The 21,051-nt window shown below is 38.2% G+C and overlaps 1 protein-coding gene across 1 annotated transcript; it reads left to right on the forward strand.

The window, feature by feature from the left end:
- Positions 1–576: 576 nt before the first annotated feature.
- Positions 577–15,873, forward strand: ZDHHC7 (zinc finger, DHHC-type containing 7). Its single transcript, XM_010013865.1, has 7 exons — positions 577–665; positions 4,275–4,597; positions 7,325–7,449; positions 12,370–12,466; positions 12,913–12,994; positions 14,167–14,297; positions 15,359–15,873. The coding sequence occupies exons 2-7, from the start codon at positions 4,292–4,294 to the stop codon at positions 15,533–15,535; spliced, it is 918 nt and encodes a 305-aa protein (XP_010012167.1). The 5' UTR covers positions 577–665; positions 4,275–4,291; the 3' UTR covers positions 15,536–15,873.
- Positions 15,874–21,051: the final 5,178 nt, after the last annotated feature.

Raw genomic sequence — 21,051 nt, forward strand, 5'->3', positions numbered from 1 at the left:
CTCATTTTCTTTTATACTCATTTTCTTTTATACTCATTTTCTTTTATACACATTTTCTTTTATATGCATTTTCTTTTATATGCATTTTTTTTTATATATTCATTTGAGATAAACCATTTTTTTCCTGTCTTACCTTACAATTATAAAAATAGTGGTAGGCATGTATATTTGTTATTAATACCCTGCTACCAAAAACCTTGCTGTAAGTTCGTACGACAATCAAATAAGATTATTACTTTTTTCATACTCTATCTCACAGACATACAGGCATGGGAAACAGGAAAAAGAAGTTGGTCTTTGGATTCATTACTTTGTAATGCTGAAATCTGGATACGTAACAAAAACAGTGAACAAGACGTATATGAAATTACTTGAAACACTGTTTAAAGTGGTGTTGTTTTGTTCTTTGATAACTTAATCTAGAAGATTTTTTCTTCTTGGTCAAAAGCTTGTTTGCTGTATGTACATGCAGCATATTTCAAAGTGCTACTACCTATGTATATTATTTGTGCTTAATGCTATTTTCCTAATGAAACAAGAGTGCTTTACTGATCAGTTTGTTGATGATATCTTTTCAGATTACATCAGATATGACTATGTGAATAGCCTAGGATAGCTGGAAGGAAGGACGTGATGTCAGAATAACATACAAAAACATTTGTAAGGTATGTGGGGGTTTTTCTGTTGTGCTAAAAATTTTCTGGTTCTCTTTAGTACAGTTAAACAAAATGAGACCACTAATTTTATGCCATTTTATTTGTATGCAAAGGAGTTGCTTGCAGAATTGATCTAAAAATTCACATTTGTTGTGATTTATTTCTTATTTTCAGAATTATGTAAGGTAACTTGTTGATTTGAGCAGCTGAAAACTTGCCCTAATTGAAAAATAATTATTTTCTTTTTTTCTTCTGAGGTATTGCACCTTAGCTGGGAAGAATTCCAAATTTGTGTTCTATAAGAAGTTTCAGAATTGGGAGGTTGGTTTCAAGTCATTGATTCCTCTCAGACACTTGAAAACATCTGGGTAATGCTGCTTACCTCTTTAGAAGAAGTTTGGCTTTTTACAGCCTTTACTGGGTATTTTGTGTGTCTGGTAACTTTGTTTGGCTGTTAGCTCCTCATATACTTCAAGGTTTAGTTGAAAGTTTATTGTAGATACTTTTTTTGGTGGGTACTTTTGTGAGAGAAAAAGTAAGACAAAAGCTTTTGTTAGAAGTTTTATATGCCCATTTTTGATGAAATAATAGCTGCATGTTCCAGCTGCTAAGTACGTAAGCTTCCTGAAACTGGAATTTTCTTTTACAAGTCTTCACCACAAGGAGTGGTTGATGTCACAAAGTGCTATTGAAATGAATTGGCATAGATTGTAATTTTAACCGTAAACATTTACCAAGATTAGGATAACTCAAAGTGGCTGAAAAGTGGGCCTTATCCAGGTTAAGATAAGCATTAATTGCTTTTAAGGGAGATTAATTCTTTCCTAAGGTATTTTCCTAGTGTGTAACCACCTTCCTCCATGGCTTAGCTGCATTCTAGTAAGAGAGGGGACTTTAGTGTAACCCAAAACAACAACAACAAAAATGAAAAAAATTCTTACCCCCGCGAAAAGCAAAAACCCCCAATGTTTGGATAGAAAACACAGTGTAGCTCATAGGAGTTTTAATACTGCATTGTTAGTGACCAGATCTAAGCACCAATGCTGTATTTCAGTTTATTCTGTTTCAGAGCCAGAAAATGTAGCCCACACTTAACTATGTTCTATGAGCATCTTGGTTATTTTAACTGTTGCTCTGGGATCTCTACACTGCAATCTGCATGTCCTTGTTTTCATTTCTAGTCTCTTGGATTATTCCTGCTTAGTTCTAGCATTAAAGCTTAAGCATCAGAAGGATTTACTGGGCAGAAGGTATTTGTCTGATTCCCGTTAGATAGGACCAAAGAGTTTTTAAAGGGTTTAGAAATACACAGCTTCATCTGCAAATGATCTTAGTGTAAGAGGCTCTTTACCTGGTAATGGACACTTTGACCATTTTAGACTAACAGAGTGATCCTATATTCAAGGTCTCGGGATGTAAACTGAAGTGCCATAATTCCTACCAGTCATACGTAGGCTGCCTTAATAAGAAATAAAAATGCTGCTGTCATAAATCAATATAAATGCTTTCAAGTTTCCCTCAAACGTGGCCTTTAGTTGCATGAATCAATATGAATTTTAGAACACAGTATACTTCTAAAGTAACAGGTTATTCTTGATGCATAATGTTAAAGCTTTATTTTGTCTCCCTTTTGTTGATAACACTTCAATTCTTCCCTATCTTTGCTTGTTAGAGATGTCTGGAAAATAGTGCTGTTTTCATGAAAACTATCAAGTTTTTAAGGTTTCAGACTTGGTTTTGTTCCATGTTGGAACAACAACAAAGTCCTAGAAGGGTTTTCATGAAATTAAATCAATGTGTTCTTTGAAACTCTGATTCATATTATCCATTGTCATGCTAATTTAACCACTACCATTGGTTTCCCTGAAGTTTGGTCTGATCAGAATAAGTATTGTAAGTTGTCCAATGTATCTTTGTATCAGGTTTGGTTTTTTTTCCAACACAATAGCGCTTTTGTCAACAAATGTAGTTGCTTACTAACTTGCAGTGGTTTTTGTTGTGAACAATGTACTAAACAGCTTTATTTCCATTCTGCATTTCCTTCTGCTCTTCCCAGGGCTGCTGGAGCAGTATGAAAAGCCAACAGCCTGGTGCCATTACTTGCTGTTTTCTGAGAGGCAGGAGCTGTAATTTAATGAAAGCTTTGCCATTTTAGTTTGAGATAAAAGAGATTACATTTTAAACAGAAGAGGAAGAATGGTTTACAGGCACAACAAAATGGAAATGAAACTGTTCTAAAATCACTATGTCAAGCATTGAAGTTGCATGATTGTGGTGGGTTGACCCTGTCTGGGTGCCAGGTGCCCACCAAAGCTTCCCCTTCACTTCCCACCTCAGCTGGACGGAGGGGGAGAAAAATACAACTGAAGGCTTATAGGTAGAGAGAGGTCACTCACCAGTTACCATCACAGGCAAAACAGACTCATTTTAGGGAAATTAATTTAATTTAGTACCAATCAAATCAGAGTAGGATAATGAGAAATAAAAACTTAAAAGCACCTTCCCCCTACTCTTCCCTTCTTCCTGGCCTCAACTTTACAGCCTGTTTCTCTACCCTTCTCCCCACCAGTGGCTTGTGGGGGTTGTGGTCAGTTCATCTCATGTGGTCTGTGTGGATCCTTCCTCCTCAGGGGAGGACTTCTTACACTCTTCCCCTGCTCTAGCTCGGTGCCTCTCACAGGAGATAGTCTTCCACAAACTTCTCCAGTGTGAGTCCTTCCCATGGACTGCAGTTCTTTATGAACTACTCCAGCATGGGTCCCTTCCATTGGGTGTAGTCCTTCAGGAGCAGTCTCCTCTTGCAGGGTCACAAGTCTTGCCAGCAAACCTGCTCCACTGTGGGCTCCTCTCTCCACAGGGCCACAGGTTTTGCCAGGACCCTGCTCCAGCACAGGCATCCCATGGGGACGCAGCCTCCTTAGTGCCTTCCCCTGCTCCAGTGTAGGATCCTGCACAGGCTGCAGGTGGATATCTGCTTTTCCATGGACCTCCATGGGCTATGGGGCCCAGGCTGCCTCACCGTGGGCTGCACCACGGGCTGCAGGGGAACCTCTGCTCTGGTCCCTGGAGCACCTCCTCCCCTCCTTTCTCACAGTGTCTGCAGAACTGTTTCTCTCACATATTCTCACTCCTTTCTCTGGCTGCAGTTCCACAGGGTTTTTTTTAACCCCCTTCTTAGCTATGTTATCCCAGAGGTGCTACCACTGTCGCTGGCGGGCTTGGCCTTGGCCAGTGGTTCGCCCATCTTAGAGCTGGCTGCATTGGCTATGTTGGACATAAGGGAAGCTTCTAGCAGCTTCTCCCAGCAGCCATCCCTCTAGGCCCCCTGCTACCCAAACCTTGCCGTGCAAACCCAAGTGATAAAATATTCTAGTATTATAAAACTCAGAAATTGGCTTACAAAATTGTATATGAAACTTTGTAAATTAGTATCTTTTGATTACAGAAATATTTTATCTTTATGTAGTCATAGAATTGTTCAGGTTTTGATTTAAAAATATAATCTCAGTAATCTATTTTCAACTAGTGTATGTTTTATCTTACAGAAATAATAAACAAGAGCAGCCTGTATTTCCAGTTTCCTGAAGTATAATAGTGGTATATCTTTGCTTCCTGCAGGGCAAGGCCAGAAAACCATGCAGTCATCAGGGCACAGATTCCGCGATGTTGAGCACCACCCGCTTCTTGCTGAAAATGACAGCTATGATTCCTCTTCCTCAGAGGCTGACATGGCAGAGAGGGTTTGGTTCATCCGAGATGGCTGTGGTATGGTCTGTGCTATAATGACATGGCTTCTGGTTGTCTATGCAGACTTCGTAGTGACTTTTGTCATGTTGCTGCCTTCCAAAGACTTTTGGTACTCAGTGATCAACGGTGTTCTCTTTAACTGCTTGGCAGTACTAGCTTTGTCATCGCATCTGAGAACTATGCTAACTGATCCAGTAAGTATGCAATTGTTCCTTCACATTGAATTGTTCTCTCATGTAGCTCATTGTCTGCAGAGATGTGGACAAATGGTATCAGTTGTCTCCTGCTAGGAAAAGCAGTGTTAGATTCAAAACCCTCAAGGTGAAGGGATGGTATCTGTACTTCTCCTGTTGTTCCATTGAAACCTTGAATAATTTTTGACTTGAGGAGCAGGCAGTATAAGATAACGTAAGAGGGAGAGGTAGGGTCACGAGAAATTTAGTTTATTTGTAAAATATTAACCGAGGTTCTGAAGAAGCCAATAAAGGTTTAGTCTTTTCTTTCCAAATTTTTCTTACTTTTGTTTGTCAGATATATTCTCAAAACTTCACAAGAAGTTGTGTTGAATTCTTTGAGATGTGTATTACATTTATGGCACGAGAGAACTTCTAGAGGTAGACATGCTGAAAAGCCTCAGTCACGTATTGGCATGAAGAAAGAACTATTGTCCAACATGATTCTGTGATTATTGTGTTTAAGTACGTGGAGTCAGTGGGAGGGGAGATTTAAGTTGAACCCATGCTGGAAGAGTGTAGGTGTGAAAGGTCTTGAAAGCACTCATTTCTTACAATTTACACTCTTCAGTTCAAGAGTTCAGGAGATGAAATTGTTTATTTTGTATTAAAATCTATTAGTCTCTGAAGGGAATAAATCTGGGAAGAATGGCGTGGGGGGAAACACTTCTGTTTTCTACAGATCTTTGAGTTGGTAACAGTGTATACAGAAGTTCTGGGAGTGTTCAAAAAGATCATCAGGGTGTTGTAGTTAATGGTTTCCTAGGTCTTTGATGTAGTTCTGAGCCCACACCCAGTGATGAAATGTGCCGACTTCTACAGACTGCAACAGCTAAGAAAGTTAATGATTTAAGGATACATTGCTTAAGAATTTGTCCTGGTAAAACTGTGTGTCTTCCTACACCTACGTTCTTCATGGATGAAACATAATAGAAATTGAAATGAATCACTGCCTTTTTTTTTACCACTCTTTTCCTGGTGACTCCTGGAATGGAAGACATGATCATGTGATAGAAAGTAAGATTGAAGGAAAGAAGGAATAAACTGCCTCAAAACACATATGAATTATGTAACTATTAAAATAATTTTTTTTTTCTTATTGAAAGGAATTGGTGACTCTCAGACAGTGTGAAAGATGGTTTTGAAATAGAGCATATTTTTATCAGCAAAATGACAAAAGTTGTCTTTAGTGACAGGTGGATGTGAGATGTTTTATAAATGCAGGTATACCTGGAAGAAGATAAATTTGTCCTTTTGAAGTTCTCTCTGAGATAATTTACCATGTTTACACCGAAGTATTCACTTCAATGAGAACATTCATGTTGCAAAAAGCACTTCAGCAATACAGTGTGAGAGTTTAAGAAACTCTCTTTGAGTTTGTGCCCTTACAGAGGCCAGCTGGCTCGAGCATGTAGCACCACTTAGCCAAAGAGTTCATCTAGGGCAGAACTTGGGCTGTGTCTCAGGCAATACAAACACGAGATTGTTATTCCAGGCCGTACACAACAAAAACTTTCTGCCAAAGTAGAGGGGTGTTTTGCAATTGAATTTGAAGTGCCTCCTGTTTTTTTAATTCTGTCTTAAAAACTTTCTTACGGTGTCTCTGTAAATTCATGGTGTTGCCAGTGGGCTCTTTGTGAATGAGAAATAGAGTGTTGCAGATGATTTAAGCCAACCTGGAGAAGATTCTCTCTGTGTCATGTAGGTGCTGGCCCGGAGGAGTTGGTACAGAAACCCCATTGCACTTTGATTTCGCATTCCAGTTTATTTTACAATCACTTCCTGTCACAGATAAGCCTTTAGCACTATATATAAGTAAGGTGACACTGGTAATGTCCATTATTTTCTTCTTCCTAATCCAGAGTTAGATTCTGATCTCGCAAGGCTCTCAGTTGGTACTGTTACTGAAGGAAGCAGTCATGCCTGCTGTTCCTGTCTGTTCATCGTCTTCCTCATTGTGTTGAAACAGCTCTAATGCAGCTCTGTGGTGAACAGCTCAGTGACCTTATCACTATAAAATAATTTGTTTTCCTGATGTGTTATTTTTCTTTTGGATCAGTTCTTGCAACTGTTTACCATGTAGCTACACAAACTTCCACAGCAGCAGAAGGCAGCAAGCGACGCTAGATGTAGAATAAAGAAGTCAGTGGTGGTTCATGCTGACAGTGTCCAAGCTAAAAGCTTAAGTATAAAGTTAAAAAAGGTGACTATTGGTTCTCAAAAACCGGTATACACAGAGCTAAATCTTGGGTTTAGAGATTTGAAATAATCTTTTAAGTAGTTGTTGATTTAACTTTTGTGGATGTCTTGGCCTAATAATCAAACATCACAACAATTAACATATGCTTCTGTAAGAAAGTATGTCTTCTTGCCAGCAAATATTGTACCCATAGGGCTTGTATCTACATGTAAAGATATTTTATGTATGCTGGTGACAGTAGATTCTATCAGAATTATGCTAATAGTTGGCCACAGATGAGTCTTGCTGAAATGAAAGTGAATTTGAGGTCAAGCAGAGGTAATATATTCATTTGGAAATGATTCTGGCTTATAGCAGACTAGCGTTGAATAAATGACCTTATTTCAGCAATTATGCTGAGATTACTGTTATAAAGTCTATAAAATGTATTTTTAAACACTCTTAGAACATTTAAGAAGCTTTTTCTCCTTTAACTGAAATTATTTCAGGGGGCTGTACCCAAAGGAAATGCCACTAAAGAATACATGGATAATTTGCAATTGAAACCAGGAGAGGTGATCTACAAATGTCCAAAGTGCTGTAGTATCAAACCTGAACGTGCACACCATTGCAGGTATGCCATAGTTTTAAAGCAGTTATGCATATTGAGTCTTTGAATAAGATTCCTGACATTTGTGTTATTTTTTTCCCCACAAGTTGCTTTTGGTATCCAGTAAACTTTCAAATTCATACACTGCAGAGTATTTTATAAATGTAATGTACTATGGCCAAAAATGAATGTGGGTGAGAGGGAAAAAGCAAGATACTCAAGAGCTTTTAAAAATAACCATACTGTGGTGTTTTAAATAGTTTTAGTTCTGTGAATATTTTTTCCTGAGCATCGTTGTAATTATTGTGCCATACTGTTGATAATGCAGGGTGAGGGAGAAACACAAGGAAATTTCTTTTAGAAGCTCATTTAAGAAATGTCTCCTGCAAACCAAATTAAAAAAATACAGATGAGATTTAAACTATCGCTTTAATTTGTGTCTTCTTGTCTTCATCGTGTGTCATTTGAAGTTACATGTGAATTGTCAGATTATTTTACCAAAGTGATATGAATAATTGTTTAAATGCATTTCTGCTTATTGAAGATTCATTTTAATAAGGACAGAAGCAGTGATAATTTGAACTAAAGAAAGAGATAGTGAATATATACTATAATTCTAATTCTCAATCTTTGGAGTTTTCAGGCACTGTGGATATGCATTTGTAGTGTTTATTATGTGAGCTGAGAATAGATATGCCTGCATAAATAAGACTTATGTAAATATGTAAATGTTTCTGGTGGCTCTCTAGGTGTAAGGAGTGATATGTATTGAATTGTGTGGCGTGTTTCTCTGAGTTAGTGCCTATCAAAAGAACAGAGTGAAGTCTTGTCAGGACTCAAATTATTCTGTAAATTTGTGGTTTCTAAATTAAATGTCTCAGTGTATGTCACTTATCTTTGTGAACATTATGGCTGCAGAGCTATTTCCATTATAAATACACAGCCACTGAAATCTTGTTGTTTTCTCAGATGTGAGTGGGCTTTTGTATCTGGAGTGTGAAGGGAAAAGTTCCATGTATAAATAGTCGGTATAGAATTATCTTCAGCTAGTTTGTGTTGTAGGTTAGCTTTTGCATGGATGCAGGTACCAGGCCTTCGTTCCTGTGCAGTGAGTTTGGTTCTGGCTGGTTTTACTAGCTCCAGTAGAGCATTACATGAAGACAGCTGTACCCATTGCTTGCTGGGCCTGGGGGTAGAAGCAGCGCAGCTGCTTTCTTGTGGCAAAATATAAGCTGTTAATCTCTGGGGACCCCAGACAGCTTTGTGCAGTCTGTTCATTGGCATTGTGTTCATGGGAAGCAGTAATGGGACACCCGAGAGCCTCTGCTGACTGTAGATTGGATCTTGCAAGTTTTCTCATCTTGAATTTAGGCTGGTTCCTATGGGACTTTGCAGGTCTCTTTGTGTTTTCCATATCTTTGGTCCTGATAGGATTTACTAATTTGGAAGTAGTCTTAAATTAAGACATCTTACGTTGAGCTCGGCATATGAGCAGACAAGCTGAAGTATTGGAAAGCTGGGCTGTGATCTCGTGGGCAATGTTTATCTGTTAGACCTGGAGCTAGCAACTATATAGATTTTGGATAAGTCTTGCAGTCGTTTGGGTACCTTTGGGCCATCATCCTTAGCAGGCTCTGTGTTATATTGGATGTTTCAGTAGCCTGTGATCTCAGTTAAGGTGGTGTTGATGGAAAAAATATTTTTTTGTGGCAGAACTAAGTAGGGACTTCAGGTACATAGTTTATAGCAAGAGTTTGGATGACATTTATTGTTAAAGCAGGGCACGAATGGGTAGTGTCTACAATGAAGGAAATCTGAGATACTTTCAAAGGATTTGTTTTCAGTAACCAGTGGCTTAGGGACCTAGCTTTGAACTTCTTGTGAATTGTTTTACTTTTTATGCTGTGGTAAAATACACTGTGAGGTGTTCCATGTAAGGGCAAAGGGTGCATTTTGGTGCTTGTGTATTGCATAACTGCCTTCATAGAACATCTGAAAGAGAAGGCCAGAGCCTGAAAGTGTATCTGTGGTAAGCCTGCTGTCATGTTTTTCTCAGTAGTTGGATATCTGGTTTAATTGTCTTTCTTTCTTTTAATCTGATTCTTTGCCATGGACTTAGCACTAAAGTAGTTTACTGAATAGAAAAAAGGTTTGTTTGATTATACTGCCAACTTTTTATTGGCTTACAAACCCATTCCAAGGACATTAAAAGTTTGGTCTAGTCCCAAGTAGTCAAAGTGGCAATTTGCTGATGGAAGAGTCTTGAAAATGGAAATTGAAGCTGATTCCTGTTGGGAAATACTTACACTCAAAGCTACAGTGTTTTGAGTAGTAAATTATTAACAGAAGAGACTCTTATGATGTAGTTATGAAAATTGTTGTGCAACACTGCAGCAGAGTTTCTTTTGTGAAGAAAAATAGTTTCATAATACACATTAGTGATGGCAGAAAGAACAAGAAGCTTTTATTTACAGCTAAGTAACTAGCCTCAGTGAAATATGTTAAACTGAGATTTTAGTAAGCAGTTAACGTTTTCAACATAAGGAAGAGGCTTATCCTGAGTGAATGCTATCTCATTTTCACTGAAGGAGCACAGCTGTCATTATTTCTAGCCTATTCTGAGTGCCTGCATTCGTGTGTGGAGAGCTGTTACCCAGAAACAAGTCACTGAGGTGTTTGCATCAATCTTCCTATGAATTTCTGTTATCCAGACCAGTTTCTCTTAAGCGATTAGCTGTGTCTTTCTGAATGTTACCTTTGGCATTCAAATCTGTAACTGCATCTGCTGTTGCCTGAGTGCATTCAGCAGCAGTGCCAAGCTGGAGAAAACTGTTCTTCATCCACAGTTCTCACTACCATATTGCTCCTTCCTCTTGTGTAAGGCGTGTGTTCGTACACAGTGACATTACCCAGCTTGCAGCTAATAGAATGACTTCCCCAAACTCTCGCCACATAAACATCTGTGTTTGGACAAGGAAGGGACTAGAATACAAGTGACTGGGGTAGGAAGAAGGCAGAACCACTGTGTTAAGCATTGCTGTGTGTTTGTTGGCTGGAAGTGTTTGTTGAATCGTGGTGTAAGATTAGAAAGGAAGGCAGGGTTCCAGACATCTGATGTCTTGGAGAGCTCTGTGTGGGCTTGTGTGAAATACTGAATGAGCAAAAGTGAGTCCTGCCCACCTCACATCTTCCAGTGTTTGCCTTGATTGAGTCTGGGTATGATTTTACTCAGTATTTCACATTAATATTCTTTTCAGAGTGATAGCGTGTATTATATGTTACATTTAGAGGCTTGCATGGTTGTGGTTGCTGGAGTTAGCTCACCTTCCCACAGAGGTTGGGATATTAATGAGAGGCTGAACTTTCAGGCAGCAGTCTGTGAAATGAGAATCTTTTGGTGAACCTTCTGAATGCCTTCTCTTCAATGATACCTGTTTCTTCTGCACTAGAGAAGAGAATAAGTGTGGTGTTTAGTTACGGTGTTTGGTTTTTCGTGTGTAACTGGCACTACTAGTTAAATTACTAGCTAATTTAACTACTTTAATTACTAGTGAAAAAGTAATTTGCATCTGAGGAAGAATTGTCTTTACCATCCATAAAACAAGAGGCACTGGGAATGTAGGGGCTGGGTTATGATAGCTCACGGCAAAGTGAGCTTCTGAGGAGCAGTGAGATACTCGGGATTCTCCCATATAATCTGAACAGGAGTATGTTCTGTCTCTTGCTGAATTACCTTAAAATCATGCCTATATGACGACTTAAAAATTATTTTATACCTTAGAGCATTTATTTCCCCACACAAACACCCCTCTCTTCTCTTCAGTGACAATCATCTGGCTTTGTTTCAAGGCTTGTCACTGCAGCACTCATGGATACCATGCATAAATAAGCATGCATTAAAACTTCAAAGGATTTTAAATAATAGTGCCTGCATTTTTTAGGCTTATTTGCCTTTGTAACTGCAAAATGAAAATGATTAATATTTTGGATTTTCTTCAGGAAAATCTGGAATATTTTCTATGTGGCTATCTCAAGCACAAAGCTAGGAAAATTCAATATCAGCATTACTTAAGCTGAAGAACTTAAAGAACTTCAACACATGTTGCGACTGTTTTGTTTCTCTTGTATAACTTTGGCTGCAGATGCACCTGAATATAAGAGGAAAGAGCCCTCTGGTGCTGTATGGCCTAGCACATTTAAAATGCAGTTAATGAAGTATTTGACTTGTGGAAATAACCTTGGCTCAAAACTGGGCAGCACCAAAGCAATTAGTTGCAGAACCAGCAAGGAACAGCAGTGTTTCAATATTCATTATAAGAAGGCAAAGAATGTGTGCTGCTTACAGTTTCAATATTTTTGTTTTATGTTGAGGAGGTGAGGAGTGGCATTGTAAGCTGTTGTATAGTTGAGATTTTGCTGGCATATGTTTACAGTTGTATGGCCAGTTGAAACCTCAATTTCTCTCTGAAGATGTGAATTTCTTTTTTTTTTTTTTTTTTTTAAATGTGATTCACAAACTGAATTTATGACTTAAAAGTCTGCAACATTGAAATAATTACTTTGTTTGAAAAACAAAAAATCTTCAGAGGGGAAGATTGTACTGAATCTAGAAAGAACTAAAACTTCTTTCATGCAGTGCTACAAGTGTCTAAAACAAGTTACTGGATTCACTTGATTGTGCTTTTGGATAAGCAATGATTCTCATTTTAATACTGTTTTTTCTTATATGAAGAAAATCTTATATACACAGTCAGTTCTGCAACAACCAAAACCTGAATTGTGAGTGAGCAAACAGTTTCTTTAAAGAAATGCAAATATAATAATCCTTAGCAGTTTGTCAAGAAAGAATTCAGCAGATCATCTTGCAACCACTGGATACCCTTGTTGCAACATTAAAATGTGAAATACTGTTCCTCAACAGAAGTCTCTTTTTCTATCCTTCAGTATTTGCAAACGATGTATTCGAAAGATGGATCACCACTGCCCATGGGTGAATAATTGTGTGGGGGAGAAAAATCAGAGATTTTTTGTTCTGTTTACGGTAAGTGAAAACAACAGCTTGATTTCAGTACAAATATACCGTGATTATAACAATTTTGGTTGTGTTTAGAAGAGAGTAATGGCTTAAGGGCACAATTGGGTTTTGATTTTGTTTTCTTCTGTGGAAGATATTCTCCAAGAAGTTATGTCTACTCATACTCATTTTAATCTTGTAAGGTGTTGCTATTTTAAACTATCTTAATTTTGTTGTGTTTTACATAATAATTGGTGAAATGGTACTATGTTTAGGACGCTAATCCTTACACTTTCATTGTTACCCATGTTTTTAGATTCAAGCTTAATTAGAATTTGGTTGTACATCATTGTGTTGAATTAAAAATTGAAATAGAAAGTATATTTGCTGTGCAGTTGTGAAGGCTGGCTGAAAGCAATGTCTGCTTTACTACCTGGCAGCAGTAAAAAGTAAGCATTTTCTCTTATTTCCAGATGTATATAGCCCTAATTTCAGCTCATGCGCTCATACTGTGTGGGTTTCAGTTTTTCTCCTGTGTCCGAGGGCAGTGGACTGGTAAGCAAATACTTAACTTTCACTCTCGTAATATAGCAGATACTAAGGAAAAGTTACACCTATTTCAGTCCCATGTATGAAATATTGTAGGACTCCAGTCTTTTTAAAGTGAGGTCCTGAAAATATTTCATACTTGTTTGTGTTTACCCATCTCTATCTCTTTTTGGTTCCCTTTATTTTAGACATTCACTGTAAGAGCTGTTTCTGCATAGTAAAAGATTTACTACCTCTGTAATAGGAAGTAAGCAGATAGCTGGTCCTCTGCCACCTCAGTGCTATATTACCTGAAGCTGCCAGCTGGGCTTTGTGTGTCGCAGCACAGTTCCGTGAACAACAGATTTTCTTCCTCATTTTGTTACTGGAGCCAACTGCGGGGCTTCTGTAGAAAAGATATTTCCTAGATTGTCCCAGTTGTTTGCTTAGGCCCCTGACTTGGCATTTCTTAATGTTCCAGTGTGCTAGAGCTCGTTCTGACCTTGTGCTTTTGCCAGAAGGTGGTTGATCATATGTTCTTCCTAGTACCTGGAAAACCAGGGGAATCCATGTGACTTTTTTCTGCTGAATATTCCATTAAATGGATGGAATCTTAGTCCTTTTTTTCACTTGAAACATTCTACTTTCTTTATACTATCCCATTTCTTCTTTGTTTAACTGTAATCAGTTGATTAGTTATCTCCCGAGATGTAAGTTTAAGTCAGAATCAGCTTACTTTGTGTGGGGAAGTAAAAAAATATAACAGCAACTGCAGCAAAATGGAACATCTGTATTAACTACCAAGTCAGAGCTGGCAGTGTTGGTGGTTTTTACAGTGTTTGTTATGCATGAAACTTCAAGCTGCTCTCATCTTTATATACATGCAGTTCTGAGTACTTAAATTGTCTCATGTGCAAACATTTATTTGATATCCTTGAAATACTGAGACAGGATTGCAGCAATGCAGTACCATATGCTTTATAGGAAGCAAAAAGTGTTACTTCCATAAAATTCTTTATTTCCTTGGGCAGCAAATAAAGCTGCTGCGGTGGCTAGAAATTAGAAGTTTGTGTTAACTGTGAAGTACTCTTTCAAGTGTCAGATATTTAGCTTTTATTGCTGTTTGTTGAAGAGATGTCTTAGTGTGAACATGCTCTATAGACTTTTATTTATTGTAACTACATATATCATTTTCACAGAATGCAGTGACTTCTCCCCACCTGTAACTGTGATCCTGATGATCTTCTTGTGCCTTGAGGGTTTTCTGTTTCTCACTTTCACTGCAGTCATGTTTGGCACCCAAATCCACTCAATATGCAATGATGAAACGGTAAAGACCTCTACTTTCATATGCTGTAACAGTTATTCTAGGAAGATGTGATTAGACAGTATTTGATTTGATGAGGGGAGGCTGTTGCTTTGGAAAAAACCTCAAATCTTCATTTATTTTATTTTTTTCCTGCAGTTTTAAGGATTGAAATGCTTTTTGGGGTTTGCTTTCTAGCAGGAGTTCTTACATTATTTGCTTTTCTGACCTAAATTTTGTAATTAGGTTTTCAATCACAAACACTGCACAGATTTTGGCCTCAGTTTGGGCTTTACTTCTCATCTGTCACAAACTCCAGATACCTGCCATGAGAAATACCTGCTCTTCTCAGGCTTGCACTTAAACTAGCTATGTTGTATCAACCCTTCAGGCTTTCCTCTACTTTGATACACTTTGTATTAGAGTATCACCATAGTTTGTACCTTTGGCTCCCCTGCCCTGCATTGTTAAGCCTTGAAAGGATGTTTTGTGATGGGTAATTGACTGGAAACAGAAGGAATTTGAATCTTGTGACTGCTCAGAATTTTCTCACCTGAGGCTGTTTAAAAGTGTATTTCTGTACTGAAAAGTCACTGTGAAAAAACAATTGGTAAATATCAAGCCTTCATTAGTGGGAAGTACAAGAAATGATCGTCAAAATAATGCATTTGGGAGAGTAAGCCTAGCTTCAGTAATTGCAGTACAAGAGCCTTCTTGGAAGCCTTATTGTCTCATTTCATTAACTGAGGAAACAACTTCTAGTGTAGGTATACTGTGTGCAGATCCTCTACTGTAACATCAGCTTTTCTGGTCATTCTGTCTTTTAGTTTGAAGAGGTAGAGGTAGACCAGCCTTCTTGTACACATTTTATGTTCTAAGTCTTCTGCCCTGTTCCTAGAGGGGTAAATCAGCCACTTATTGTTCCTTACTAAGTAAGTAACAGTAACAAACTACTCAGCTCACAGTTCAATGTATAGCTAATACATTGAAGGAAAGCCAAATGGTCATTAATTTCAGTAAGTGCTATTAGACTTTGCTAAACTGTGGACCTAACAATGTGTCGCTCCGTGTGTGTTTATAAACAGGAGATTGAACGACTGAAGAGTGAAAAGCCAACATGGGAGCGGAGACTACGTTGGGAAGGAATGAAATCTGTTTTTGGGGGTCAGCCTTCACTCCTGTGGATCAATCCTTTTGCGGGATTTCGAATCAGGCAACTTCTACTGAGAGCAAAGAAAGGAGGACCCGAGTTTTCTGTTTGAGTCTAATTATGCTGGAACTTAGAAGAATACTATATAATATTTATTTTGGGGCCAGAGAAGGCTGTCTACATATAATCTCTGACCATGTGAAACTGATATCAGACATTTGCTTGTAGCAAGCAGAGTTTTATACGTTTATCATCACAGACATCTCATTAACTTTCAGAGACGTGAACTGGATCTATAATGGTCTTAACAGCAAGATTACAAAGGAAAATCACGTGGTCACACTAAAGAAGCCAAATGTTGTCATGCTACTGTAATTTATTTTGAGATTTAATTTTTGTTAAACCCTTTTCATTTGATAAATGGGGGATTACCTGTGTGTTTTTATAAAAAGTATGTACTTAGGTGCAGTTGTCAATCATAAGGAGGAGCATTATGGTGAAAGTTGCTCTCAAATGAGACCTAGCCTTCTAAATCCAGTTTTCAGGGAATAGTGGTTTGCTCAGATTTAATTTATATTTCAGCTTGTCCTAATAAACAGAGCTTGTGTCCCACTTCAGGCACACATTCCTCACATGCAACTGATTCAAAGGACAGGTGCACACAACAGCATAACACATAAAGAAGCACTCTTACACCCCTGCCAAATGTCTTCCCAGGCTTACAAAAAGATGTCTTGTGTTTGGCAGTATTAATCACATACAATGTTTAGGTAAGCTCTAAATCTTCAGTAAACGCCACTTTTGACTAATGGCTGTGGTCCAAATTCTGCCCTCAGATATGCATCTCTAATTCTTAATGCATTGATTCTAGAGGAACTTAAATGTAGATGTTTGGGGATTATATCTAGTCTTCTGCAGGGATGAGTGGGACCAGTGACTGTATCCTCTTCTGTGATATTAAAATGAATGTACTGCAGATTGGAGTTAATTCACAGGAAACAGTTGTCTTTGTAAGGTCTTGCTCAGTCTTTTTTTATATTGTACAGATGTACAAAACAAAAGCTGTTAATTTAATGATCCCTTAAACAAAGACATCAGAGGACATCAGAGGAAAGAGGAATGTACTTTCTCAAGTACAACAGATCTTAAATGTAGAAAGATCTGCAGTCTTGGGTGACATGGTTTAGTGTGTGGTGTCCCTGCTCACGGCAGAGAGGTTGGAACTAGATGATCTTAAGGTCCTTTCCAACTCTAACTATTCTATGATTCTATGATTCCAACCAAAACTAGGAAGAAATGAGAGCAATATATATCTAGAACTGCTTTATGTGGGCCTGACAAACAACAGTAGTGCTAAGAAATGTTTATAAATCTTCATGTACTGAAATACAACCTGCAAGTAATGAAATTCAGCTAAAAGTGGATTCTTTAAAAATTACATTTAGACTATTTTTTGTATTATTGTTAATCTGTTCTGTAAATTACAATATAAATTATAAATCAGGAGCCTTGATGCATAGCTTGAAATTGTGCCTAGAAAGTAAATAGCTCCCTGTTCTGGGACTTGCCTTAAAATTGTTCTGTTCTTGCTTTTGCTCTGCCAGTAGCACTGATGATCTGTCCCACCTCAAGCAGTTCAATGTGCTGAAGAATCTTGCATTATAAAGTTTATGTACTACAGAACCTATAATTCCTTTTTTCAGTGACCTGCTTCTTCATTTCTTTGTAACTGTTTGTGTCTTCTTGATTCCAGGTTCATCAGTTTTTATACCATTGGGTGGGTGAAATTACTAAGGGATCAATTTCTTATCTGTGGCCCTGAGAACAAAACAGTGCAACACTATGTAATATGTTCACTCTGCCTGGGCGGGTTGATGTGTAAGACTGGAGAATTCCTAGGCAGAAAACGATCAAAACTATGTCTCATGTAGCTGAGAGGGAAGTTGGAAGTTCCCAAGAATCTTTGCATATTCAGTTGCACATTTGGAAAGATTGGGAAGAAGTCTGGCTTTGTCATGAGGCTCTTAATGTGTATATTGTTTAATAAAATATCCTGATGAAGATCAGAAAATATCACTTCAAGCAGTCGAACCCTGTGACTTAGCAAGTGTGTGCGTGTGAAATCAGGTTTACTTGGCTTTTCGAACCCTTGTTACATTGTAATTTTTTTAATGTAAACCAAAAATAAAGTAATGAATTGAAGTCTTAGTTGATAAAATTCAGCTCTATGTGTCACCTTTTTTTGCACATGTATATGTACACATATTTAGCTTACAGCAACTTCAGGGTGGTGGTCTTGCCTCGTAATTTATATGTACCTGTATATCAAGCAACATGATAATGCTCAAAGTTCAAGATACTGCTCTGGTTCTTAAGGATTTTAAGCTATGCTGACTGCTTACCTACTCTTAGGCTACTAACTTCTTGTTAGTAGCTGTTTGAGGCAAGTGGGATAACACACAGCGAATACTTCACGTTTGAAAGCTCTGAACAGAGTATCTCAGCTTTGCACTTTTGAGGGATCTGGGTACAATACAGGTTTGGATTCCCCGGTTTCTCTGTTTCCACTAGTTCTGCAGCTTCAGATACAAGGACAGCCACCTATGCAGCCTACGGAGCAGCAGTGTTCACATAGCTGTTGACAGAAAAACTGACCCAGCAAGGGTGAGGGCGAGGAGGAAACAAGGTTTACAAAGGCAGTAAAGGGTGGAGAGGCTGGAAGCAGCTCATTTCCCATTTGTAATAATTCTAAGAAGTCCTTTGGTACCTTTCCAGTGTATAATGTCATGCTTTGGTACACTGCTGTTTCTTTGAGGAAATTACCTCCAAATACATGAAGATAAATGTTGTGCCACTGCTGCTTGTATTTTTCAGCAAGTTAATGATTTGATTATATTTGTATGCCAAAACAGTTAGGCTCTGCTTTGTTTACATATATTTTGGGGAAGAGCTTGTTTACTCTCCAGAAAGAACAGATGTCTCTGCAGATGGATCCTGCTTATTTATCTCCTTTTTGTTTTCTTGTTTAATTTCTAGTAGTAATGTCACGTTGTTTCATGAACTCTTTCTGAAGTATTAGACTGCAGTAGTGGCAAGTGGAAATTCATTTATGGACTTCTTCGTGCCTATCCTGTGCGGAAGTGTTGTGTTTCTATGATTGTTCTCACTTCCTTCTGTTGGCACTGTATTCATGTGTGAATGTATTCGATGCTGTTGGAGAGAGAAAGTGACATAAGAGGTTTTGATATACAGAAATTGGACTGTAAAATGGTTTTTGAATCTGTTAATAAGACTAAAATGAAATGCCACCAGGATTACAGCTCTATATTTTCCTAAGTGTTATTCCTGTGAACAGAATGCAAAGCGCTCTGTGGTTGAATATGGATTGGTGCTTCTTGGTTGATGAAATCGTTACATGTTTTTGCTTGCGTCACCCATTTTTTTTTTGTGTTCTGAATATCTTCATGGAGAAATACTATCATCCATCCATGGCAATGTTCAAGGTCAGGTTGGACGGGGCTTGGAGTCAACTTGGTCTATTGGAAGGTGTCCTTGTCTGTAAAATCATAGAATGGTTTGGGTTGGAAAGGACCTTAAGATCATCCAGTTACAACCCCCTGCCATGAGCAGGGACACCTCACACTAGACCATGTCACCCAAGGCTCTGTCCAACCTGGCCTTGAACACTGCCAGGGATGGAGCATGCATCACCTCTTTGGACAACCTGTGCAAGGACCTCACCACCCTCACAGTAAAGAACTTCTTCCTTATATCTAACCTGAACTTCCCCTGTTTCAGTTTAAACCCGTCACCCCTTGTCACTACAGTCACTGTTGAAGAGTCCCTCTCCAGCATCCTTGTAAACCCCCTTCAGACACTATGGCAGGGGGTTGGAACTGGATGAGCTTTAAGGTCACTTCCAACCCAGCCCATTCTATGATTCAGTTTTTGAAGTATTGCCTGACTATATTGCAGCAGCATATATGCTACTATAATGCACATTACTCGTGTCAGACCGAAATAGAGCTCTGGAAAATAGCCAGCACAAATCAAAGCAATCACAATCTAAGTTTCTTAGTAATACAAGTGAAACTTTGCACCTCTGAAGTACTTAAGCAATTTCTCTTAATACTGTAGTGCAGGATAAAGGTAATGTAAGACCTAGATTCAATGTTAATAAAGCCAACTGTTAGAACTGGTGAGGAAATTGATGACTTAAAGAGGTAAAACTTTATTACCTGAGATGCACAATTTATGTTGTTCTGACAAAGCAGCTAGCATCTAGCCAGAAAACTAAAATATATTGAAATGGTGGCTTTTAATCTTTTATTTTAACAAAATCAGGATTCCAGCAAAGCAGAATTATAGTAAAATAGTTACTTTCAAGGTATGTTTGTGTAAGAATATTGGTTTAATTTCAAGTGAGATTGACAGAGGGAAGCCAGAAAGAGATTTTTTGCTATGAATCTGTTATGGTCCTTAACACAGGCCCCTTGTAAGACAGTAAATTATTCTTGCTGTGAACCTTCACCAGGCTAGCTGAACACTCAAGGCTGAATCACAATGTTATTTTCCTCTATCAGATAATATCTTAGATTGATAGCACACCAGTCTCAAGTGAAAGCTGGGCTTCGCAGCCACAGGTGATTCATTTTTTTAATGAAAAATAAATCCCGAAGGTATTTGCAGTGGATTTAATCATTAGAGAAACTTGAAAATTTAATTTTGATTTAAAGAAAAAAGGCAAACTGTCCATATGAAATATGAGAATATGCATTTTTATTTCCATCCTAAATTTATTTTCTTACCATTAATGAGTATAAATGTACATTTAATTTCTAGAAAAGTAGCCTACATGATGGAGGAACCGGAATTAATGTTAGCTAACTACTATTGCATCTGTCATGCAGCAGGAAGGCTTGCAGTGGAACCTGGTTTCCAGATATAGCTGTACCAAATCAAAGTTATCAGCTTATAATGCCGGATCAAATTCATCATAGCCAGTAGAAGAATAAAGCATTGTGATCCTAGGTGAAATTCAACCCAGTCTTCAGGGCTTTTCATATCTCTCTTGTGCCATAGAATGGCAACTCTAAAACGTCTCCCCATTGAATGAAATAGAAAGCATTTGCCTTCTGATGAAAGTTCATATCCCCTTTCCAACTTCTCTTTCAATCAATAGGATTGCATGTCAATAGAGTCCTCCAGCTGAGGATCTCAAAGTTCTTCACAAGCAGTAATCAAAGAAGCTTCACAAAGCAGTAGCTGGGCACAGTCATCTCATTTTTGCCATGAACAGGGATGCACATGGGCTGATGGATTTGTGGAATGTGGCAGGACTAAGAATTCTCCATCATGTCCTACTGTTCAGTAAGGCTGCTCCTAATCCCTCAAGCGCTGTCTGATGGAGGTCTCTGGACTTCTATACAAGTAAGGTATAAAGTAAAGGTAGCTCCTAATCCCTCAAGCGCTGTCTGATGGAGGTCTCTGGACTTCTATACAAGTAAGGTATAAAGTAAAGGTAGCTCCTAATCCCTCAAGCGCTGTCTGATGGAGGTCTCTGGACTTCTATACAAGTAAGGTATAAGGTAAAGGTAGCGTTGTAGAAGTTTAGCAGTCTAATAAAGT

This window comes from Nestor notabilis, unplaced genomic scaffold (assembly GCF_000696875.1).
Source record: "Nestor notabilis isolate BGI_N333 unplaced genomic scaffold, ASM69687v1 scaffold15984, whole genome shotgun sequence".
Classification (NCBI taxonomy): domain Eukaryota; kingdom Metazoa; phylum Chordata; class Aves; order Psittaciformes; family Psittacidae; genus Nestor; species Nestor notabilis.